We start from the raw sequence: 22,858 nt of genomic DNA on the forward strand, positions 1-22,858 counted from the left end.
CGTTAGCGCCTAAAACGGTAAGATGCAGCGTACACATACCTACTTTATTGACTCAATATTGCTTCTGCCGAAGCTTTGCTGTTATAGTAAAATAGATTTTTTATTATTTGGCTACATGCGCTGTCAGTCAAACCACTCTTTGAGTGCTATTCTGGCACAGAGGCATATTCGTAATCAGCCCCTATTCTACGTCGTCTTAATGAAAGTTTGAGCAATGGCGTTTGGTTTCGTGACTAGTTGTCATCACTAGGCTGAAAAGTAATGACATCGCAAATGGCGCGAGCGTGCTTTACAGACTCGTTTTATTTGACTTCCTATTCAGCAAACTTCAGCACGGCATCGATTAAAAGAGCTACAGAGGAACTTCGCAAAGGCACGTCAAAAGTACGATGTCAACTTGCCTTACTCGCCATTTTCAGCTCAACACATTTGTAAGCAACACAGCCCAATGGTATATAGATTTTTTCGTGCTCCTTGACAGCAGCGCTGTAGAAGTCAGAAAATACTGCTTTTGTTCCTACCCAAGCGCACGTGGGAGTTGTTTGATTCGTTCGGTTCCTGCGTGCAAGTAGGTCACACTGCGAGCTGACATATGGGAGCCTTCTCGCTACCAACGATATATGAACATCGCGTTTTGTAGGCTAGGACCGCACAAGATGAAGTTACATAGAAGAAGCTGATTGCTGGGTCCGGCAACAGCAAACATGTGCGTTCATAATAAAAGGGCAATACATACTTGAGCATTACCCTTTTGCCAAGGGAGCGGCCGTATTACATCAACGGCACTTGGAATAAACGTAATGGCTCGCTATCCAAAAGCGCCAGTCGGAATTACCTTGCTGCTTTTCTCTCTTGCTTCGCTATGGCCAGAAGCTCAGGTGAGAAGTTTAAAAAAATATATATATTGCTCCTTTTGAATTAGCTCGTGCTAAATGCTTCGCTATGCTGCTTTTAAATTTTTGCTGAGTATATGAAGATGCGTGACAAGGTTATCTCAGACATCTGTTAATCTGCGCTGTGATATACCTCTGGAGAAATTCACTTAGAAACATACGTTGTGAGTTCCGTTATACATACTACTGATACTAAGGTACTTCACGGTGCTGCTTGCACTCGCTCTATCAATTTTCTTCCCTCATTAATGAATGTTAGTCAATTAGGTGATGTGGGCCGGAAAGTGTACTTTCTACTTACTTTTTATGCAAGTCAAACCGACGTCCTAAAAAGTTCAGTGGTCTTCATATAAATGGTGCATTTTCCGTGAAGAATATTATAAAGCAATACAATTAGATAGTCCCTATTTTACCTACGTCGTTGTGGTACATTATGTATGGTGCGACGCTGCTTCGCCTGAGGAAATTAATTTCACCCTTGACCATGGCGACTGCATGTCGATAGATGTAAAAGCAAAAACGAATTTTCATTTGTTGTCTTTCATTTCTGTAATTAATTTACCCTAAGGGACCAGAATTGGGCATTACATAACAATAAGAAACTTCTAAAGGTGGTAATATGCATGAAAAACAACGCAGAAATAAAATACACAAACGTTTTCCGTATTAGGGGAATACAGTGCATCTACTAGTAGTAAGAAGTACTGACTATAACATGCAATAATACAAGGTCGAGCTGCAACACTATCAGAATAACACAATAACTGCACGAAAGGGATCAAAGCAAGTAAAGACGCGCAAGCAACATTGTTTTCTTTTGTATAAAGGATAAGCTGGGACGGCATGTTTGCTTATTAGGAAAGGCTAGTAGAGCCGATTGGAAAGATCATTCCTTAATGATGCCAGTAGATTAAGGAAGGGCGCTCCACCAGTTTGTTGATAAACTGAAGGAAAGCGCAAGTATTTTGTCCCAGGGAGACGCGAGTATACCATGTGTTCGTGGTCAATAGGGGCGGAAACAGGGCTGCTGGATGAACGAATTTGCCTAAAAAAAGGCACTGTGACGGAAATAAATGCAGTGAAAATGGGATAATCGCGAACATTTTCTGCATATTGCAAGAGGTAAAATGCCAGTGTTTTTTTTATAGTTGACGCACTGTCATGCTAGACGCACTGTCACACTGACAATGCTGGTGTATTGTCAGTGCGATTACTCCATTGGTTAACCTATCCAGAGCGTTTTTTTTGGAGAGCTCCCTCAGGACCCTCTGTGCATTTACGGGAGGCTAAACACCCCAATTGAACTTTAAGTTTGTGTGGTGACTGCTTCACCGCCGGTTGAAAATGGCAATGCTTCTAAGATGGCAGCCTTCAAAAGACAATTTGATTCGTGTAACAAATGCATCTGCAGAGGTACAGCGCGTGTGTTTTTGATAATATTCGCCAGTCGCGAAATACGAATATCATATTGAAAGAGTTATGATAGTGCAATTATATGTTTCGTTGTCACCACCTGCTTGAACATGAGTCAGTCACATATGTCTCATAGGCCCACACATTTCTCGATGTTTATACGTGTATAAACATCGTGTATCTTATCAATACGTGTATCATAGGAGCAGCTTCGGGAACCAAAGTTGTATATTCCAATTCTCTCCGCAAGGCAACACCAAGGGTTTCTCCTGTACCTGTTTAAAATAAGGTTAATCAGTTTTTGATACGCCAAATCATAGCCTAAAGCATCTTCATGTGCTCAGTTTCGCCGAAAGCCTATTTCAGCAAGGCGCAGTGCTCATCTAGAAATATAAAACAATGTCCACGAGATGTTGAGGCCTTGTACATACAAAGTTTTTTGAACTAGTTTTACACAGGTGGCAATTACACGCCGGACTTATGAAATTTATTTTCTTTTGAGGTGCCAGAATTTGCTTAGTGCTATCTTTGGTTTCCGCACGTACAACAATTGCGGAGACGAAAACGAGAGCTAGATAGCAACTTTCACCAGGAGGAGCACTACACATACGGCCTCTAGAAGAAAAAAAAATGTTACACAAGAAGAACCGCTATATAATTATGAGGCACGCCGAAATGCGGTATCGAAGATTAATTTTTACCACCTGGGGTACTTAGCATGCACCGAAATGTGGGCAGACGAGCATTTTTTGCATTCTTCGAAACATCGAGGTGCGGTGGCCACAACCGGAAGTGTCAACCATGATCGCGTGCTTAGCAGCACAGGGTCATAGCCATTGTGACAGCACTACTTGCGTTTTGAAGTAAGAACTGGTCTAAAACTAAACATGCATAAATATAGGCTAAGATGCACTTTACACAGGTAAAGTTACGGCTGAGTGCTCATCCAACGTACCACGACAATGGATCAGGTCATTGGTACTACTGTATTTCATTTGAGTAGTTGTAGCACTGGTGGCAACAATTCGTAGGAAACATTTACGATGCTTTTCTTCGGTTACAAAATAAAATATCTTGTTTAGTTTCTATGTGCTATATCGCGAAAATACGTGAACACCGTGTTTGACTATGGCTACAAATTTTAACCATCACATTGGCAAGAAAAAACAAGAAATGTGAGTGGTCTTTGCCAACGATTTTTGCTGCTTAGTGGCATCTCCCATAATGTACACGTTTTCTCTCAATATGTTTTACACTCGCAGTAGGATACACTTAAGTAGGACACGGCATAACATAAAGCTTGAGGATAGATGCCAATTGTTTGTTTAGCGTTTGGAGTTACTCTATCTAACAAATAAATGTGCGTCAGAATGCATTTTCAAGCGCTGAAAAGATGAAATTTTCGATATGGACTGGGACAGGCCTTAAAGTACTTAGTATATTGCATGATGTCGGGTTAAACGCAAGTTGATGGAGTGGGCAAAATAGCATACTATGGCTGACAATAACGCATTGAAAGTATACAACATAAGCAGTGTTATGAACAAATACCACACATCTGGACGTAGCACATCAAGGCACGCCTCTCAATCACTCAGTCAATCCCTCAGCCATTATGAGCAAATTGAAACTTTATAGAAGTTCACTTTAGTGAAGCACAGGGCCACCGAAAGAACACTGACGCATTGCCTCTGCTAATTCGAAGTGGTAAACACTGCCTGGAATAATTCTGCCTTTCGAGGTCCATGTTTCGCGTGAGGACAACAGTAAAAATGTATCAATTAGGTTCCTACAAGCCCATAATCAGGCCGTTCTGAACATTGACAGATTAGATATCATTGCTTACTTCTGTTCAACTCATGAAAGTCGACATTATATCATGCCCAACCCTCTTCCTTCCAACTGGTGCATGATATAAAATAACCAATATAAGCTTTATGTCGAATTTACCGCAATGAAACTCCTGCAAATGTTTCTGCATACAAAAAGTGAGCGAACAACGAAAATTGCAGGTGTTACATGCGCTCTGCGGTAGGCTGTTGGACAACTATTACAATGTTATTCTAGACTTGAATTATACTCTTTTGATTTCAGCGATTTCTGTTTGAAAACTATATGGAAAATAAACAACATCCTGTGTTACTGTGAATTGAAATTTTCTTTGATAATAAATATCACAATGCCGAGAGTCAGTCTATTCTTTTGGTAAAGAGAACAACAAACGAGCAAATGCAGGACAGAAGGTTTGACTGAGTTCATATCTTTTGCTTACTTTGGATTCGTCACAGGCAAGCACATTCCGGAACTACAAGTGTGAGTAGCTTTTGATATGCAATATCAACTTTACTGCAAAAAAGCAACCAGACTTGACAATTTGACCCCAAACTGACTGTAAATATTTCAGATTGCGGCCTGTCAGAGCCAGTTCCAAAAATTATCAACGGGTCCTTCGTGTCAAGGCCTCAAGTCCCATGGCTGGTGAGATATGCGCGTTTGAAGATACGATTTAGTTAAGCTATCTGCTGTCTCCCTGCCCTGAATGGTTTATGCCGAATATACAAAAACAACTTTCCATATAAATTTCTACAACATTGATGGAGTCTTTTGATAAAATGATTATGGTTTTTCGTTAAAGCCTCGACTAACTTTTTGCAGTAAACTTGAATTTGAAAAAGGAAATATGCGAACGTGAACCAGGAGGGTATGCGAACTTGCAAAGACCAAGTTTCAATAGCATGTCTTGAGGGAACTTGCTTTTATATCTCGGGAACAGCCAGACATTGCTTTCTCCGTTACATAGGGCTACTTTCACTCCCCTCATGCATTCATTGGCTGACTGAGCGATTGTATAAACATGAGTGATTATGTTGTCCTTGGTACCAAGTGGGTATGGTTATACTTCGAGACTACGGGGCCTTCTGAAATAGTGCATTTTTAACACAAAATATTTTTACCTTCGGCTCTGCTTCATAACCTGAGGACAACCATGTGAATGCGCTCTATTTTTTTCCCTGATAGCAATAACTTGTGCATACCTGTGAAATTCGAAAGAGCTGAAGTTTCCTGAGGCCTAATTTTCAATAATAAAAGTACCGGGTGCACAAATTTTCGATATTGACAACAGAGCCAGATCCCATAGCCCAGTGAGTGGGAAAATTGCATCTTATTGGAAGTTATGCACTTTCACGATGTCCTCGAGTCAGCGTTTATCTGGATGCACTCGTTTCCACGTTTACTATTAAGTACAGTACAACTGTGGCATGTCCTAGCATGGCCAGTCAAGAGTGCGCGTCTGGCGTGAGGGCAGGCGCGCGCTCCACACAGGTCGAAGTCGCATGTTCTCCAACGCTGACGTGGGTCGGACAAAGCTTTGCTTGTTTGGTTCGAGCGATCGTAGAACGAGCGGACGTCTATTGCTGTTCCGAAAGTCATCTCGTTTCCGTCGTTACATAAACGGCTTGCTTTGGCAGACCTCGTAGGAAGCTCACAAAGCCACAATACCAGCCGGTTGGCACCCGGTACCCTTATCGCAGATATTTATTCAAAGCAAAGCTTGTATTGGCTCACAAGTGGCGTTGTGCTGGTCACACACACAAAAATGTTGCTCCAAGAACAGACCAGCTGCGGGAAAAGACAGTTTGATGAGTTGGTACCTGCGCCTGCGCCAGGGCGTGAGTCATCAGCAAGGATTCCAGCTGCATAGGCGCTCGCTCACGCCACGCGCGTAACCAATCAGAGACGTTTCGCTTCCGCCGAAGAAGGAAAGGGCAGCAAATGGTGTCCCGCGCGCTGCGCCAACTTCATTTCCATCATGTTCAGTCTTGGAAAACGGATGGGACGCCCATGCTTTCTGCGGTCCCCGAGGAACAGGCAGCCTTCGACGAGCAGCAGCGAGAAGTAAGGGATCACCGTCAGCAGGCCGATCCAGCGTTTAGAGCCGCCCGAGCGCAGGCAATCCGACAGCAACGAGAAGATCTCGAGCTGAGGGAGTGGGAGGCCGAAGCAATCCTGCACCATTACCTTCTGGGTTACTTAACCGTGAGGAAGGTAAGGTGTACGCAGGACTAGCTTCGCTTACCCGCATTTTGCGATAGGGGAAGGGTTGGTCATTTGTTTCACATTTAGGATGCAAGGATATGTATTAGTGCCTTCACACATACCACCTCTTATAGACACTTCCAATGGTCAAGTGCCAGAAAATTATTTCGCCTAATCGAAATTAATGTAAAATTCCAAAATTTATTTACCTTATTAGAAGTACCGTATCTCGTCATCCAAACGTGTCTCAAGGTTGTCTCGCAGAAAATAAGGAAATGTCTGAAAAAAAAAAAGAATTTTACATGTCGCATCTGTTATTTCTTTACTAAGCAAAACAGTCATAATGTTAAGCGTACTAGGTGTGGCAGACCTGAGTAAACAATCCTACATTGCTAAACACTATTTCCTTGTTCACAAAGGAGCTTCGAAGTGAATTCATTCATGTGTGACTCGATATGCCGTCATAATAGCAACAACGAACTCCTAATGATTTGTTGGTTGATTTATTTTCTACGTTTGATGCTCTGCAAGTTTGCTCTAGTAGGTATAGTAGTAGTATATGGCTTAATTTAAAAATATGCAGTAATGCTTTATTTTCCAGTCGTTCTCAAAAATGCCGAATGGTGCCTGACGTCACACTTAACAGCACTACCGATCTGTTGTGTAATGCAAGGTGCGTGTGTGGCGACGTAACATTTCTTATCAAAGAAACAGCGTGAAGACTGGCAAACCGCTTATGTTCTCATATATTTTGCTCTCAGCGTATCTGTTTGGATGTGGTATTTTTCATCGTAGAATGTTGCATATGTTTCGGTTGCCGCGAGAGACTATCCGTTAACACTCAATTCTGTCTTCAAAAGAGGTGACTGTGAAGTGCTTCAGAGTGGAAATTATACCTGCAATTATCTTGTGTCCTCATTTTCACATTTTTATAATTATGAATAGTTATATTGTCTTCTTGAATCAACCATGCTTAGGTTTACTTTTTCTTGTTTACTTCCGCGTGATAAAGAATTATTCATTTGCAAATACTTGCCACCAATATTTAAGGTATCGTTATGGCATTTGTTTACAATACTTGACGTGTATTTGTTAACCCTTCTGATTCGCGGGATAGTTTACGCCCACTACATAGAGTTATAGATGCTCTGGAAAAAGCACCCCTTCAGGTAAAGTTCCTTATGACACCATCGTTTGACGCTTCAACCTGAACTGACAACATATGGTCTTAGTAAATAGCTTGGCGTTGCGTAAGGAATGTCACTATTATCCCGCATTAACATTTGCATCTGAAAGGCTATCCTTACGCCCAAAGATTGCATTTTTAAGAAAATGTATGTGTTAGTATACTTCATAACGCCTTAGGTGCAACTTATTCACCAGTCTAAGGTGACAAAGGGATTTTATTTCGCCGATTTGGCAAGTAACATTATTGCGTTTGTTAGGCCTTTGGCGTGGCTTAGCATGAGTACGCTCCTATAGGAAAGGACTCAATTGTACTGATGCTCGACCCATGGATACGTGGACGGAAAGCGCACAAAACGGGTATTGGGCAGAAGTTTTCAGCAGGGGTAGTATTGTTTTAGACCTTCAAAGGAGTTCGGGCTAGATATTACAGTGCCGAAGGTAGCGCTTTAGAAATTATGATATGCACACCCTATAAATAGTTGCTATATCCATCCACATCGATACTGATCCTTAATGATGTCCTCAACACTTTCTAAAAATAACTTTATTGATGTTGAGAGCCCACGTTGGTGGTCTCATCTCGATATTATTTATCGCTCACCTAAGGTATAATAATGTATACAAAACAAGAAAATGGGTGACACCATCGACCCAACCTAGGACGCCCTCATGAATACTGAACGCAAACAGAAAATCTTGCTAGCTTAAATCTTGTTACCTCTTAACCCAAATCAGCAGGTTTTCACATATTGTATATTCAGGCATCAAGCAGAACAACAAAGTCAATGATGTTTGAAACGTTACAAACACATTATTTCCGCCATTATCTGGTAAAATGTATAGCCAAAAAATAATTTCTCGATAAAACTTCTGTGAAAACTTGTAACTACAGAGTAGTAAGTGTCTCTCACTAAGGTAAAGCTGTTCTTTAGAATACGGGATTCAAAATATACGAAAGCGGTGTTGCTAGACATGAAGTTAGCCTGGTGATAAAATATTGAAGCAACCTAGCTGCAACCAAATAAATATATTAGGCAAAGAATGAGTAGCTGACATTTCCCAGAAATCAGTTGTCGCTCATGTGTTACCTATTGCCACAATAGTTTGTTCATTAGCACTGAACAAAAACTATGTGATGCTTTTAGCAATGCTCTGAAGTATTTACAGAGCTCAATAATATTTTTTAGCCTTTAGCTCGTTTTCGTCGCTCTGCAAAAGGAAAATACTGACACAGGTGTTCTTTTTTATAGGTTCACGTCAAGCTGATACGTAGGAACGGAAAAGTAATAAATTGTGGCGGAAGCCTCATTACCCGGGACGTAGTACTGACTGCTGCGAACTGCCTAAAAGATGGGTAATGCATATACGACAAGTAGTGCATGAATCACAGATAAATACTACAAGGTGGCATATCTAAACAGGCATTCTAAGTGTAACTGTTGCATAGTATAAGAAAATTTAATAGTACCTAATGCGGTCGAACACGTGGCTGAATTTTATTTCATATAAATGCTTTGTGGCTTGTCTCTCATATATTTATGTCAAGAACTCTCGACAATCGCAGCACAAATATGGAATTTAACGCATATCACTACATCTTCACTCCAGTTGTGTGATACTTATCAATTTCATACAACTCGATGAGGCCAAATTTTTGCGCGCATCGTATCATAATTGATGCTTGTTGTCTTTGTATTTGCGGCTTTGGAAGGTTGCATCCAGTGTTCTCGTGTAGAACAGTACAATGCCTGCTTTGTGAAAGCCCACAAAGTGAAATGAAGTTTCACTCCGATAGCATTTGCTGAGGCATACGTACAATGAAAAATAAAAGCGAATCCTAGCTTTTGTGCTAGATAAAAGCCAATGCCTTAGAAAGACCTGCTATGATTATCATCTTGGATGAAGGCAAGAATATCTCCATTTGTAGGCATTGTACAGTGTTACAGACCCTCATATGCCCCGGAGAAGTTTATAACAAAATGCCGGAGAATACAAAGTGATACGATAGTAAGGCGGTGCTACCACAGTGAACCAGCTGCACGTTCAATATATTCATTGCTCTTTTTCTGAGTGCCTCCTTTATGTGTGTGGGTAACATGCGTTCAAGATTACACCTTTTAGTCTCCAATTTCGTTACACACAAGTTGCTGGACCCACATTGTATATCCTTAGAAGAAATGATACCGTTGCTGTGTTGACGCCATGTGAAAGGCAAAGCGAGAGGAAAAGGACTGAGCAGCAAACATGGGGACGCGGTTGTGGTGCCTGCTTTATCTTATTGGGACCATACGTTATTTTTCTATTTTAGCCTCGCATCTAGAGACACCAGTTTCTTAGTCGAACTAGCATGCTGGTCTTCTTGTTTGTGCAAGGTAACTTTGGCTTCATGCATAAGAGCATAACTAGTTCATCCTTCAAAGACCCTAATACCATATATCAATTTCTCTTTTGAAACAGCAAAATCTGGCCTTCTATAAGGTGTAAAAATGTAGCAGATACTTTTTGTGTTAGTTTCAATATGCGTAGAATACTTGGCGTCCAATGAAGTGTTCTCTGAGAATTCCACAAACTTCTTTTTTTTCAAATTTACGTTCTTCTAGGCACACATTATACCGCAAGATTTTGGCATACTACAACAGCACCGCACCATTCAGCGGCCGTTCTCTTGAGGTTACTCATGCGATAATTCATAAAAAGTATCGACATCCTTCTAAGGGATACGACATTGCTTTGCTTAAGGTGAGTCAAATCTTTAACAAAATATGAGACGCTCCATGTATTTATAATTTTACGTGTTCTTCCGAAACAACAATTTATAAAATGTTATTAAGGACGGCTGTGCTGGAACAAAACTTATTTTATGAAAACAAAGTGCCTAGGACATGTCTTCCTTTTCGGTTCCTCAAAAGATTGTTCAACATTATACAGCTTTGGCATATACAGTCCCCAAAAATCGTGGCATAACCATTCACACAATGACTGTCAATGGCAATGCGATTATCAATAAAGCAAACTAGTTGTCTGTAGTCTCTCAGATAGTTGCGTTGCTTCTGCTGCATTTGACATACCCTGTGCCGGTGTCGTCCCATTTTCAGGCCAAGCTTGTATGGGCTTACAAGTGACGTTGTCCTGGTCGCACAAAAAAAAAAACAGTTGCTCCCAGACCACAGCAGTTGCGCGTAACCAGTGAAACCCATTTCGCATCCGCCTGCTAGGGAACGGGCAGGAAAGGGTTTCGAGCGCGCTGCGTCGGCTTCATTTTCGTTCAGTCATTCTCGGAAAACGTATGGGATGGCCACGCGATGTACGTTCTCCCGAGGAAGCGCTAGCGTTCAACGAGTGGCGGGGAGTGAGCGAGTGAGTGTCAACGTTCATATTAGAAGGGCTAAGGGATAAGGGAGGCTAAGCTACGTTGGCTGCCAGGCTGTACATCACGATGGCGTCTTCAGCTCGTGCCAGGACCCGTGTTTGGATGTCTCGGTCGGTGCTGGAGAGAAGGGCCTCCTATTGTTCGTCGGTGGGGGGTGGCGAGACGAGGTCGGCAGGCGGGGGGTCTTCCTGGCAGCCCCAGAGGTTGTGGTTCAACGAGGCAACGTGGCCGCACAGGTAGCAGCGTGGATCAATGACACCATGGTGGATCTGCGAATACGCTAAGGGGCACGGAAAGGTGCGGGTCTGGATGCGACGCCAGGCGATCTCGGACAGCTTGGGAAGACTGCCATGTGGGGGTGGGTAGGCGTACCGTTCGAGGCGATAGTGCTGGGTAATGCCGTGGTAGGTAACCAGGGGCTCCGGCTCAGAGGGGCCCACCGCTCGGTCGACGAATCCTCTAGCAAGTTGGTGAGTCGACTCGTTGCCGGGGTGGCCCGAGTGGGCGGGGACCCAGACCAGTTCAATGTGACACGCTTCGTTCTCCAGTAGGAGTGGGCGAAGGAGCCGTAAGGTGCTAGGCGAGACGAGACGTCGGGCAAAATTTGAGATGGCGTGCTTGGAGTCGGAGAGTATGACGCTGGCTTCGATAGAGGTGGCAGCTAAAACGATGGCCGCCTCCTCAGCCTCGACGACGTAGGGCATTCGATCGGTGGCGGCCGTGATTGTCGGCCCCGAGGGCGCCGAGGAGGGCGAGACGGAGACGACTGCGAAGGCGTCCCCGGGCGATGCGTATCGTGCCGCATCCACGTAGGCGATGGCCGGGTGGTCGGCGTACTTGGCGTGAAGCATGGCCGCACCGGCTGGGCGACGGGCGTCGTGGTGTCCCGCGAGCATATTCTTGGGTAGCGGCTTGATGGAAAAGGCTGCCCGAAGAGCATACGGTAGTGAGATCAGGTCTGGCGGGTGAGAAGAGGTGTCATGACTGATGGAAAAGAGGGTGTAGCGACCGGTCGGCGAACGATGAAGGCGCTGCACCTGAGCGGTGCGGTGAGCTTCGATCAGTTCGTCGAGCGTGTTGTGGACTCCCACGCGGAGGAGACGCGCGGGGAGAACTCGCCCGTAAATATGCTATCCGTCGGCGCGCCGATCCAACCGATAGAGGCGCCCGAGCCAAGACAATGTAACACCGATGAGAAGAAGATCCCGAGCCGAAGGAGCGGGAGGCCGAAGCAATCGGACACCGTCACCGGTGGGTTACTTAACCGTGACGAATGCCAGGTGCACGCAGGGCAAGTTTCGCTTACACCCATTTTCCAGAAGGGGAAGGGTTCCTCAGTTTTTTTTCTGTGGAACTGGCTTACCAAAGTCACCCTTAAACATTATGGCATGACGAGGACTGTACGACGGAAGTGAAGACAATGGGGTGGCAATGAAGGAATGACGTAATCGAACGGTAAAAGCAGTGTGATAACGATGGCATCATGACATTAAGATCACGCTTCTGCAGGGATGAAGAAGACAACGGTATGACGACGATGTTATACCGACTGTACGAAGATGATGACATGGAGCGAGTGGAATGACGAAGTCGGAATGACAATAATGTAACGACCACAATGGCAGGACGACAATATGACATCGAGTGCTTAACGACGACCTCATGACGGCAATGACATGAGAACGGTGACAGGATGATAGGATAATGGCGATAGTGCAACGATGACTATATACCACAAACTCTACGGCAACAATGGTGTAATGATGACGGCGTGGCGAAAGTCCAATGACGAAGCTGAAGTGATCAAAGTAAACGATTCCGACGGCATCACGACAACGGTATGGCCTCTCATGCAACAAACAATGATGACAAAACTTACTAATTGATAACGACGGAAAAACGATATCGTGACGACGAAGGAACGACAGCAATGATATGACGACAACTCTGCGATGACGATGGCGTTGCGACGATGGCATGGCAATAGCCGAATGACAAAGCTGAAGTGATTGCGATGGAACGGCCTCAACCAAGCGTTTTTTACTTATTATAGTACCTGTATTCAACAAAAATAAAGAGTTCGTAGTTTTTACTTCGTTTGCCTGCGTCCTTGTTTATTTACACGAGACACTTTGGCAATGTAAAATTCATTAAAAGGTAATCATGAACAGTATGACAACTAATGTATGACTGTGTGACAAGTAAAGCTTAACATTGACGACATCCTGAGAGTCGCATGTCAAAGCAAAGGGTAATGACGATGAAACGACCACATATGCAGTGCCCACAGATGGCAGACAACTTAGGCCATTTGGTGGGCGTAATTGGCCCAGTGGTAGATAGATAGATAGATAGATAGATAGATAGATAGATAGATAGATAGATAGATAGATAGACAGATAGATAGATAGATAGATAGATAGATAGATAGATAGATAGATAGATAGATAGATAAATGGATAGATAGATAAATAGATAGATAGAGACAAAAACATTCATAATAACAGGTTTAAAACGTCTGAAGTTGGAAGAAAATGATAATTTCATCAAATCTCTCTATGGTCAAAGGTGTTAAAGTTAAAAACCCCCAACGGAAATTTCAGGTTTAGGAATGTAAAGGATATTAATGGACAGAAAATCATTTTTGTTTCGATGTAATTACCTACACTAGCAAGGCACTTTGAAGACAAGCTCTAAACTTGCTTTGCATGGTCTTGGCATACCTGGGATCTAGGTACCTCGTAACCTCTTCTCAAGTTGGACGGCTCCGTGACATATATACCGTATGAACAGGACGATAGTGCAAAACGATAGTGCTTCGAGCCAGCAACAGGCGGCAATAGTCATCAACAAAGAATATATAAAAGAAAAAAATGCGAACAATTACCCGTAAGCGGGTTACCTGTTGTGCGGCAGTCAAGTATCACCTAATGCAAGTGCCGCGTCCTCAATCACAAGGCGCGATGCGTCCGTGTTCTAACGGTATACCCAGAGTCAAACAATATGAATCCCGCGGTGTATGTATAAATGAAGGAAAGACCAAGTGAAGCATCCGCAAAGATAACCTAATATGCAGCAATAATATGGCATAAATGGCTATGGGACTACAATAAATACGAGGTGGTGAGACAAATTTGGAATACCTTAACGGGGCCAGCAGAAATGTTCGCACATGCATTTATGTGCTTTAAATCAGAAGTCTCGGCGGGCATGAATATTAACCAGAGGTAAGTGGCCCGACTGGTTTCAGGGCCTAGAGTAAGACCAGCAAAGAAGCAATGCAAGTGCACATAGGTTGGGCTTCTTATAATGAAAGATAAGCGCCGAGCAAAGTTAGTTTTGAAGAAAGGGTAAGGAACATTGAAGAGAAAAGCCAGCTGGCTAAACCGAACAAATGTGTGTACTTTAAAAGCGGGGATAGGGAATGCAGGCAGAAGAGATTTGGCAATGATATACAAGGTAACATTGAAATTGCAAATAGGGAACAAGGAATTGTCACAGAGAAAATTCAATATAGCCTTTAAGAGCAATGATAGTATAGCGAGCCTATTGGAAGGAAAGATGGCTGTACAGTGCAAGGGAACACTACACGGGGAAAAAGGACAGTACTAGGCGTTCGCAACATAGCAGTGTCTCGTTCTATCATTCTAGTAGAGCGTAAGCTGTTATGGGCTCATTCCAGTAGCCCTTTCGATTGGCAATGGTGTCCGCCGCCGCCTCCACCCCAGGTGTCTGGTGTCCGTGGCAGCTATCGCCGGGAATGAGAAAAAATACCCATTTCCCGCTGACATTGAACCCGGACCAGCGACGTGGGTGTTGGCTACTCTACAACTGAGCCACGGCAGCTTTTTTTTTTATTACGCAGTAGCATAGTAAATTTGAGGCAACTGAAAACACACATAAAAGGAAGGCAAGCACGTGCAAGCTTCCAATAAAGGAATCTAGCCCGGCGCTGTTTGCTGTGCAGCGTACACACTACGCATGTAGGCAACAGTTTCCTGAAAAATTGACCGAGTGCTTCGCACATGTTCCGCATGCCTGACGCACACACTACTGCCCCAAAGGCTATGCAGGCCGAGTACCATGTACATGTCATATGGTGTGTCAGAGGGATATTTGAAAGGTAGGAAACGAATTGTTTATGGTGTTACATCTAAATCCTCTTTACGTGTTCTTTGAAGAATGTCCCAGAAGAACACAGCATCCCTGCAATCTACGAAACAGTGGTGAATCGTTTCAGCATCTGGACACAAGCGCCAGTTTATCGACTAAGGCACGAAACAGCCCCATTTTTCTAACGAGATTTTGACAGAAAGGGTTGCTGAACGTAGCTCGAAAAAAAGTTTTGATGCCTAGAGGAATGATCATTCGATGCATGCGCTTAAATACATCTAGGTGATGACATTCCAAATAAGGTGCATAATAATGCGGAAAAGGAATCAATTTGCTTTGAGTGCAGCAGACATTTCTTTACGGAAGTAAGTGAACATATAATCCATACTAATGTAAGCCTTAAGAAAGTGGAAGCCTTCATCAACCTCTTTCATGAAGCCCCAAGGAGCCCTTGGTGCATCTCTAACAAATGACGACACAACTATTTCTGGGAGGTAGATTAATCTAATTTGGAAAATGTCTCTTAGAAATGGAGTGTTTACATTACGAAAGAGGAGTGACCGGGTGAGAAATTTCCTAACAAAAACGTGAACTCGGCCAAGATGTCAGTGCGCACCGAGTAGCGTCTGTATGAGGGCACTTTGCATTGAATTTGCATATTATTACACGAGGAGGCACCTCATGTAGCAAATGCAAAGGTACACTGTTAAAGTAACGTACACCCTTTGGGGTGTACATTTTCCACACTGCAACAATGGTCATGTGTCTTGCTTGCATTTCCTTTCTTGAAAACGATGCGCTCGCTACTTTCCTTTCGAGAATGCTCTGTCATGCTGATCACACGCATGCCATTCTGGACTTAGAAGTACCGGAATCGCAGCTTGGAAGAATGGAAATGCAGACACGGCATATGACGACTATTGTTGCGTGGCAAGATACGACCCAAAAGGTGCTATCTTGTTTAAGAGTTAGCGGTATAAGGTAGACAGGGAGGTCTTGAGGAAGAGAAAGAAGGATACAGAGATGCATAAATATTGGTCTAGTGAAAAACTTGCACAGCATACCTAATTACATAGAGCAGCCTAAGTGACTATTTTTCAACGCCTCCTTTGACAGGGAACGTCATTAAATTAACATCATCATCATTAGCATCGTATCGAGCTTTTTGACACGCAATGTGACATGCACGCCGTGTAGCGTCGATGCGTGAAAACTCTGCATTGAAGTTCCGTCATAATCCACCAGGTGTCCCGACAGCAGTTACATATAGAAATTTCATGCGGCCCGTAGCTGGACCTGGTTAGCTCAAGCAGGCCGGCCGGATATTTGTATGCAACCTTTATGTATTTGTACAACCTTTATGCGAAGGGGATGCCAGTAAACTGTAATTACCATCGCCATCAACACCAAAATACGATGCCATGGGTGAAGGGATGTGATACGTGAGCCACATAGTTTGTACACCTGTATTTACTCTTCGGTACACGTTATGGCGCCTCCTCGCAAAGTGCGAACGGCAGCGGAAGAAGTGAATCGTAGAGCTAAGCGCGTGGCTGCAACCAGGCAACATCAGGGTCAATAGACCGCTGTGCAGAGATTAGGACAAGCCGATTAACCTTGTATCACTTTTCCCGCATTCCGTGGTTTAGCTTGCATCGTCCTGAGGATTATGGTTGCGTGCACATGGAGGTATCTGGGCGCGCACATTTTCATGAAGGCTTGGCCAAATCAATACTACTGGTTGCCTCTTGTACAGTTTAAGATGCTACACTTCGTAGCATTTTGTTAAGATTGAAGCAAGCGGGAAGAAATATAGGTTGTGTGCCCGAATAACGAATGTTTCCTTCGAAACCGTGATTTCCACAATACTTTTGTAAATGTTTGGGTGCAGCTTTCAGAACCCGTGCCAAAATTTGATAGGTTCGTGAGGCCTGTATGCCTCCCGAAACCTAAGCAGAAAACCAGGCCAGGAAGGATGCTTCTTGCTGGATTCGGCGTCGCCATTTATTGTAAGTATACACGAACTGTATCAAGGTCGAAGTTGTTTTACAATTACCTTACGTTTTTTTACCCACACGCAGTTGTGATATGCCGGAAATCTGATAAACTGTAGCACCTTTTTTTTTCATTGCGGGACCTATTCTAGGAATAATTTAGCCCCGAAGTACTGTTTTGTATCACTCAGTAAGATCTTCATTAGGAAGACGGTATTAGTTGAATAGTCACAATAAAGAAGTTGTTTCCTAGACACTTGTGCAATCATAGTTCCTAATATGAGTTTCCAAAAATACTCGAGAAGGTTTCTCAGTACTTGCTACTAAAAGTTTGAGAATACCTAAAATATATTACCGGATAAAGTGCCGAAGGGTACACTTACCTAGTAGGAAAAATATAGCGCAGAGTGGAGTTTTACTGCGAACCGCAGGGTAGCTGTTATGAATGCTAGGTGCCCGACAGATTACTCCACTTTAGTTTAGGTTTCTCACGACGAACATTGTAAACAAACGAATATAAAGATAGGTTAAGTATAATATGGTAATTTATGGTGTATTAGCAGCCGTCCTTTACAAAAGCAAACGTAACCTTTTAATAGGAACTCCAAACGACAAAAATCCTATATAAATTCAGGTACAGTTTTTTTCAGTACACATCAGCACCTTGCACTGAAACGAGCTATGTGGTGGAGATTAAGCCACAGGCCGTTTTATTTTACCTAATGCTAAAGAAAATCCGAGTAAAACCACCCAGACTATCTATTCCTCCACTGAAACGATATGCAACAAAACAATGTAGTGCCTATTTATGATGTTTGGGAAACCACCAGCCCAAACGTTAAACAGAGCAACTACAACAATAAGGTCTGGGTACGACACAAGAAGAACAGAGGAAATTCGAACTGCTACTTATTACGCAACTTCTACTTTAGGCAGTATATTATCCCTCTATTAACTTGCCTCGACAGCTAGAGAGACGAAACCAGTACAGAGATGTAAAACATAACCTTCATGTTTTTGGCTGTTCTCCTCGCGGTACTTTTGTCGCTGGTAATTACTCTTCATTGACAGGGCCAATATATTTCCAAACCGAATGAGTGTCAGTGCGCTATGCATCTTGTGTAGGAGTGATGACTACGCAAAGCATAGCGTTTCAAAAAAGGAAATGACTTTATTTGGCGAACAACCTGGAATATAAATTCTGGAGTTTTATGTGCCGAAACCACGATGTGAGTATGGGGCACGCCATAGAAGGAAGGGGGGTAGCCTGGAAGCTCCCTGCCTTCTTTAATGCACAGCCAATTATTGGCTGCATTTGGTACGCTTGCATTTAGCTTTCATTGAAATGCCGCCGCCGGAGCAGAGATTCGATCCTGCATCCTCGGGCTACGCAGCTCCAAGCCAAGCCCACTCCACTACGACGGCGGGGTAGCAAACAATTGTAGCATAATTCGGCATGGTGCAGGTAGTACAGATGTAATTCTCCTTTTCGATGAATGTAGAACTTCCTTTAAACAAAAAAAATGATTACTGGATTGAGCATATGGAGATAAGGGCGCGCTATACGAGGGCGAGTTATTCAAGCAGGGGGCTACATGTGCAGCCTTCTATCATACTTCATTGATACAAATTTTCGCTTACCGGAAGATCATACTCGTTTTGGAATCGCAGAGCATGCGAAGGATATTGCTTCGTGCCTTTTGGCTTCTTGTCTCCCTGCGCGCCCAGTTTTGTATTTTTCCCTGATGGTTAGTCACTGCTGATGTCATTTGTGTTGGGTTGTTTCCTCGGTCTGAACCAGTTTGCTATGGTTAGTAAAGGCAACAGAACGGACATCGAGATGAGCTGTACACGTGTCCGATAGATTGTTCTTGAATATTTCAACGCAATATAGAATATTTGTATTACCAGAGTCATAGGCAAAGACATAAGTGTCTGGTAATACCGAGGCACATGCACTGACCTTGAAAAAATTGCTTCTAGAACTTACCGTGAACAAATAGGGCGTCATCAGCAAAAAAATAAAAGAGAAGTTAATGAAGTTTGGTACGTTGATCCATTCTCTAGAATCATTATATTTCTTGCGAGCCTTCTTCGAGATGCCTACGGGAATTCTTCTAGTTAGCTTGCTGGATACGCGACACACTCAGTTAGCTTGATGGATACACGACACACTCATAAAGTGAAGTGCATAAATCAAATAAATGAGTTTGTACTTCATGTCTGGCATTTGCACCGCATCAAAGATTTCCCTCTGAGAATCGCATGAAATTCGCCAAACATATACATTTTTAGTTAATTCATGTAGCACGATTTCAAATTAAAAATCAACAATATATTTCACTCATTCTTCTCCGGAACAAGTAAACGGCCGTGATTTTATTTTAGTTTATTTATGCGTTGTTCTTTGTTTATTACAATTATGCATTCCGTTTCCTTTCATGAAGATGGGAAGAAAGCAGATCGAGTCCTCTATTACCTGACAAGGGCGTTATCAGACGATGATTGCCGTGCGGCCCTGACTAAGCAATGGAATCATTGCGTTCATGTGAACAAAGAACTGCTCATGTGCTCCAAACATCACACTCAAAGGATGTATAAGGTACGTAAATTCACTTTGTGATGATTCTAGAAAGTGCTCAATTTTCAGTAATACATTCCACATTTTTCACTCGCATGGTTTATTGACTTGTGTCCTAGCAAATACACAGCGATATACCAATGTGCAAAGGTAGCAACAGGAAACGCCACATCTAATAAGATGCTCCCTACCATTTGTAAATTAAGTACAATTCTCAGCGCTTCTTTTCCTCAACGTCTACTTGCAGTGGGCGTTCGAACGGGTTTGCGAAAGGAACTTCATCGCAAATACGACGTTTGACTTGCGTGCTATGTTTTATCTGTAGATTACAAAACTATGCTTAATATGAACTGATAAATTAACTCACAAAACTTTACCCACGAACCAGGATGTAGTTACGTTTAAGCTGAACTAGAGGCTACCGTAAACAAAAATGTCATTTCTCAAAGCCGAAGTACCACCTTACCCATTCTAGAACAGGAGAGCGTTCACGACGTAGGCGCAAGAACGACAAAAGGCATACGTGCAAGTTCTTTCGTTGGGTCCTCAACCTCGTTTTACTTGAAGAATATTATATTTACCAGCTCAAATCTAACACAGTAGCACATCCGATCATCTCGGTCTTATATGCGAGTCATCAAGAACGCCGCTAACTAATCGTGCATTACTTTTCCACTTCGTCAGCCAATTTCATTTCATGCCTACATATTTCGCAAATGTTATCAAGCCGCTACATTTACTGCGCTTCCTTTTTTACCGTCCCTTCTAGCACATCCGGTTGTGGCTTATATTTTCAGCGCATTAAATTCTTTACTGAACGACTTTTTTTTCTTATCTGAAGTAGATATACAGCTGCACCTTTTGATCGGCTAATCACTATCGTTTTCATGTGGTATTGTTAAAATTGCTCTGTTGAAATCCATCGCACGTTGATTAGTCTCGAGTCCTCTTCCATAATATTTCTTATTCTTTAACTTGGAACCGTTTACGTAAGAGCTTTTAGAATACACTGACTGTATACATTTTCTCAATGCTCGTCTACCCTTATCGGGACTACATGGCTATTTTAAGCGTAGCTGAGTACGTTTATTACGTACAAAGCGTTCCGATACATCAAGAGTTTCCCATAATGTTATAAATACTTCCCTTACAAGGCTTTTAAACAATGTCGCCGCATTTTGTTTATTATTTTCGAAAAGCAGCAATTTGCACTGGTGCTTGGAGCCGTGAATTTATGTTCACAGTATGACCCAAAACCCACATATGGGTTTCCGTGTGTATTCGCAACAGCTTAGTATCACATTATTGCAAGCCTTCACCAATATCTGGAAAGCGGGTGTTATCAGTCGATACCACGATCCACCACATTTTGTGATCATGGCCTTAGCACAGCACATTTCCGGTAATGTTTGACTTTTCCTAATATACAGCACCATAGTTCGCAGCCGGATGTTACTCAGAACGTCGGAGTGAGCGTAGAATTGTGTACAATAAGCTAGCAACACTGCCCATAAAGGTCTCGCCATTGGGAAGCTATGTGCCGACATGCAACATTTCGTTGTACTTGTTTTGTAACTAATTATGGCCAATTCCCTGCGACTAAATTGGTATTTCTGGGACAGCACAGATAAATTTTGTGCCTAACCTGGAAACCTTGCAGGGTCATCACGCATTTACCCGAATTTCATTATTATTATTTTTTACCTGTGTAACATTTCACGATTGGCCTTCTTGAATATAGTGACCCTAACTTTCTACTGGGCAGAAGAGCAGCCAACAGACAGTTCTTCATACGGGTGCATACCCACCTGCCCGTTTTGTCTGCTCGGCAGGACAGTAGAGAGCACATATCTTGAGGCCCAGCTACAAGGAAACTTGGATCAGTGGGCAGGACTCTCTAAAAGGAATAGATTAAAGAGAAAGACAGGTAAACTGAGTGTTAGCCAGGTAGGCTAGGAATGGGAATCACGCGAAAAGAAAGGGCGCATGCACGTGTATTTCTGTTAGATAACATATCAAGCTATAAAATGTTATTACAAACAATCTGGAATTTCACCTAGGTAAACTGTGTCAGTAGAAGAAAATAACAGTATTTAACACGTGATAATGAAGGTAAAAGTAACAACATGCTAAAACGTATGATATTCAGCATAGGTATCTGTAGTATAAGCAAGAATGACGTATGCAGAAAAATCACAAACTGGGGCAAAATATGTTAAGTCATGTGATACATTTTCTACCAATTACAAAATAAAGGTACTTTGTGGATGATCGAAATAACAGAATGCAGCTTTATGCAAAAAGAAGCAAGAATACTTATAATTTCTAACTTTCTACATGAAATGAGAGTGATCAAACGTTACAGAAATCCTATGTCGGATAAATGGTATTGAGGTATAGTAGTATACTATAGTACAGTATAGCATAGTATTGAGGAATGGTTAAGAGCAACTGTATTTTGGACATGCTTATGAATTTCGCAACATTGACAGAAGTTTATATGTTTCTAAAAGATTCTTGTTTAACCTCATGCAATTTTCAATGCAGGAAGATACCGGCAGCCCGGTTACGGCGTACACTCGTAAGGGGAGAAAAATCAAATCATTTCAGTATGGGATTGTGTCCTTCTTCGACAAGACCAACCGTGGACCAGCGCCCACTATACAAACCAGAGTTTCGATGTACATCAACTGGATCAGCTATTCCCTCAATGCCATGGAAAGATGGGACCGTATTGTTGAATCCAGGTCGGATGACTGATGTCATGGATTCAACTATGGGGCACATACTTGTGAGAAACACATAATAAGAAATATTAAAATCACATTAGCCATTGTCGCTATGTTTTTTTCGTGTATTTTAGTTTTCATATTCACTCAATTGTCATCAATGCTGTTTATGGTTTTGCTACATTTCGAATAGCTTGTATCTACAGAAAAAATTTCACAGGAAGCTTGACCGAAAGCAAGAATGCTATAAATCAATAGCTCTGGAAAAGAATTACTCAATTGGCAACATGCTCCATTTAAAAGAAATTGAAATAATTATGTTATGACGTTTGACGTGCCAAAACTACTTTCCTATTATCAGGCACGCCGTAGTGGTGGACTCCAGAAATTTCGTTTACCTAGGGTCCTTTAACGTGTACCTAAACCTAAGCACCACAGGTGTTTTCGCATTTCGCCCCCATCGAAATGCGGCCGCCGGGACCGGGATTCACTCCTGTGACCTCGTATTTACCAGCCCGACGCCATAGCTATTAAGCAGC

At 42.7% G+C, this 22,858-nt stretch overlaps 1 protein-coding gene and 1 long non-coding RNA gene across 2 annotated transcripts in view; one reads left to right on the top strand and one right to left on the bottom strand.

Annotated features, from left to right (window-relative positions):
• Window positions 1–665: 665 nt before the first annotated feature.
• On the top strand, window positions 666–22,428 carry LOC126543152 (mast cell protease 4-like). Its single transcript, XM_050190289.3, has 8 exons — window positions 666–878; window positions 4,595–4,619; window positions 4,711–4,784; window positions 8,783–8,886; window positions 10,133–10,271; window positions 16,907–17,024; window positions 19,457–19,611; window positions 22,138–22,428. The coding sequence occupies exons 1-8, from the start codon at window positions 801–803 to the stop codon at window positions 22,348–22,350; spliced, it is 906 nt and encodes a 301-aa protein (XP_050046246.1). The 5' UTR covers window positions 666–800; the 3' UTR covers window positions 22,351–22,428.
• Window positions 17,046–22,858, bottom strand: part of LOC129380639 (uncharacterized) — a 40,031-nt gene continuing 34,218 nt past the window's right edge. Inside the window, exons 3-4 of the long non-coding RNA XR_008608820.2 lie at window positions 21,399–21,487; window positions 17,046–18,814 (exon numbers count right to left, since the gene is read on the bottom strand). This is a non-coding gene — a long non-coding RNA (uncharacterized lncRNA). The remainder of the gene's footprint in view (window positions 18,815–21,398; window positions 21,488–22,858) is intronic.

This window comes from Dermacentor andersoni, chromosome 10, assembly GCF_023375885.2.
Source record: "Dermacentor andersoni chromosome 10, qqDerAnde1_hic_scaffold, whole genome shotgun sequence".
Taxonomy (NCBI): domain Eukaryota; kingdom Metazoa; phylum Arthropoda; class Arachnida; order Ixodida; family Ixodidae; genus Dermacentor; species Dermacentor andersoni.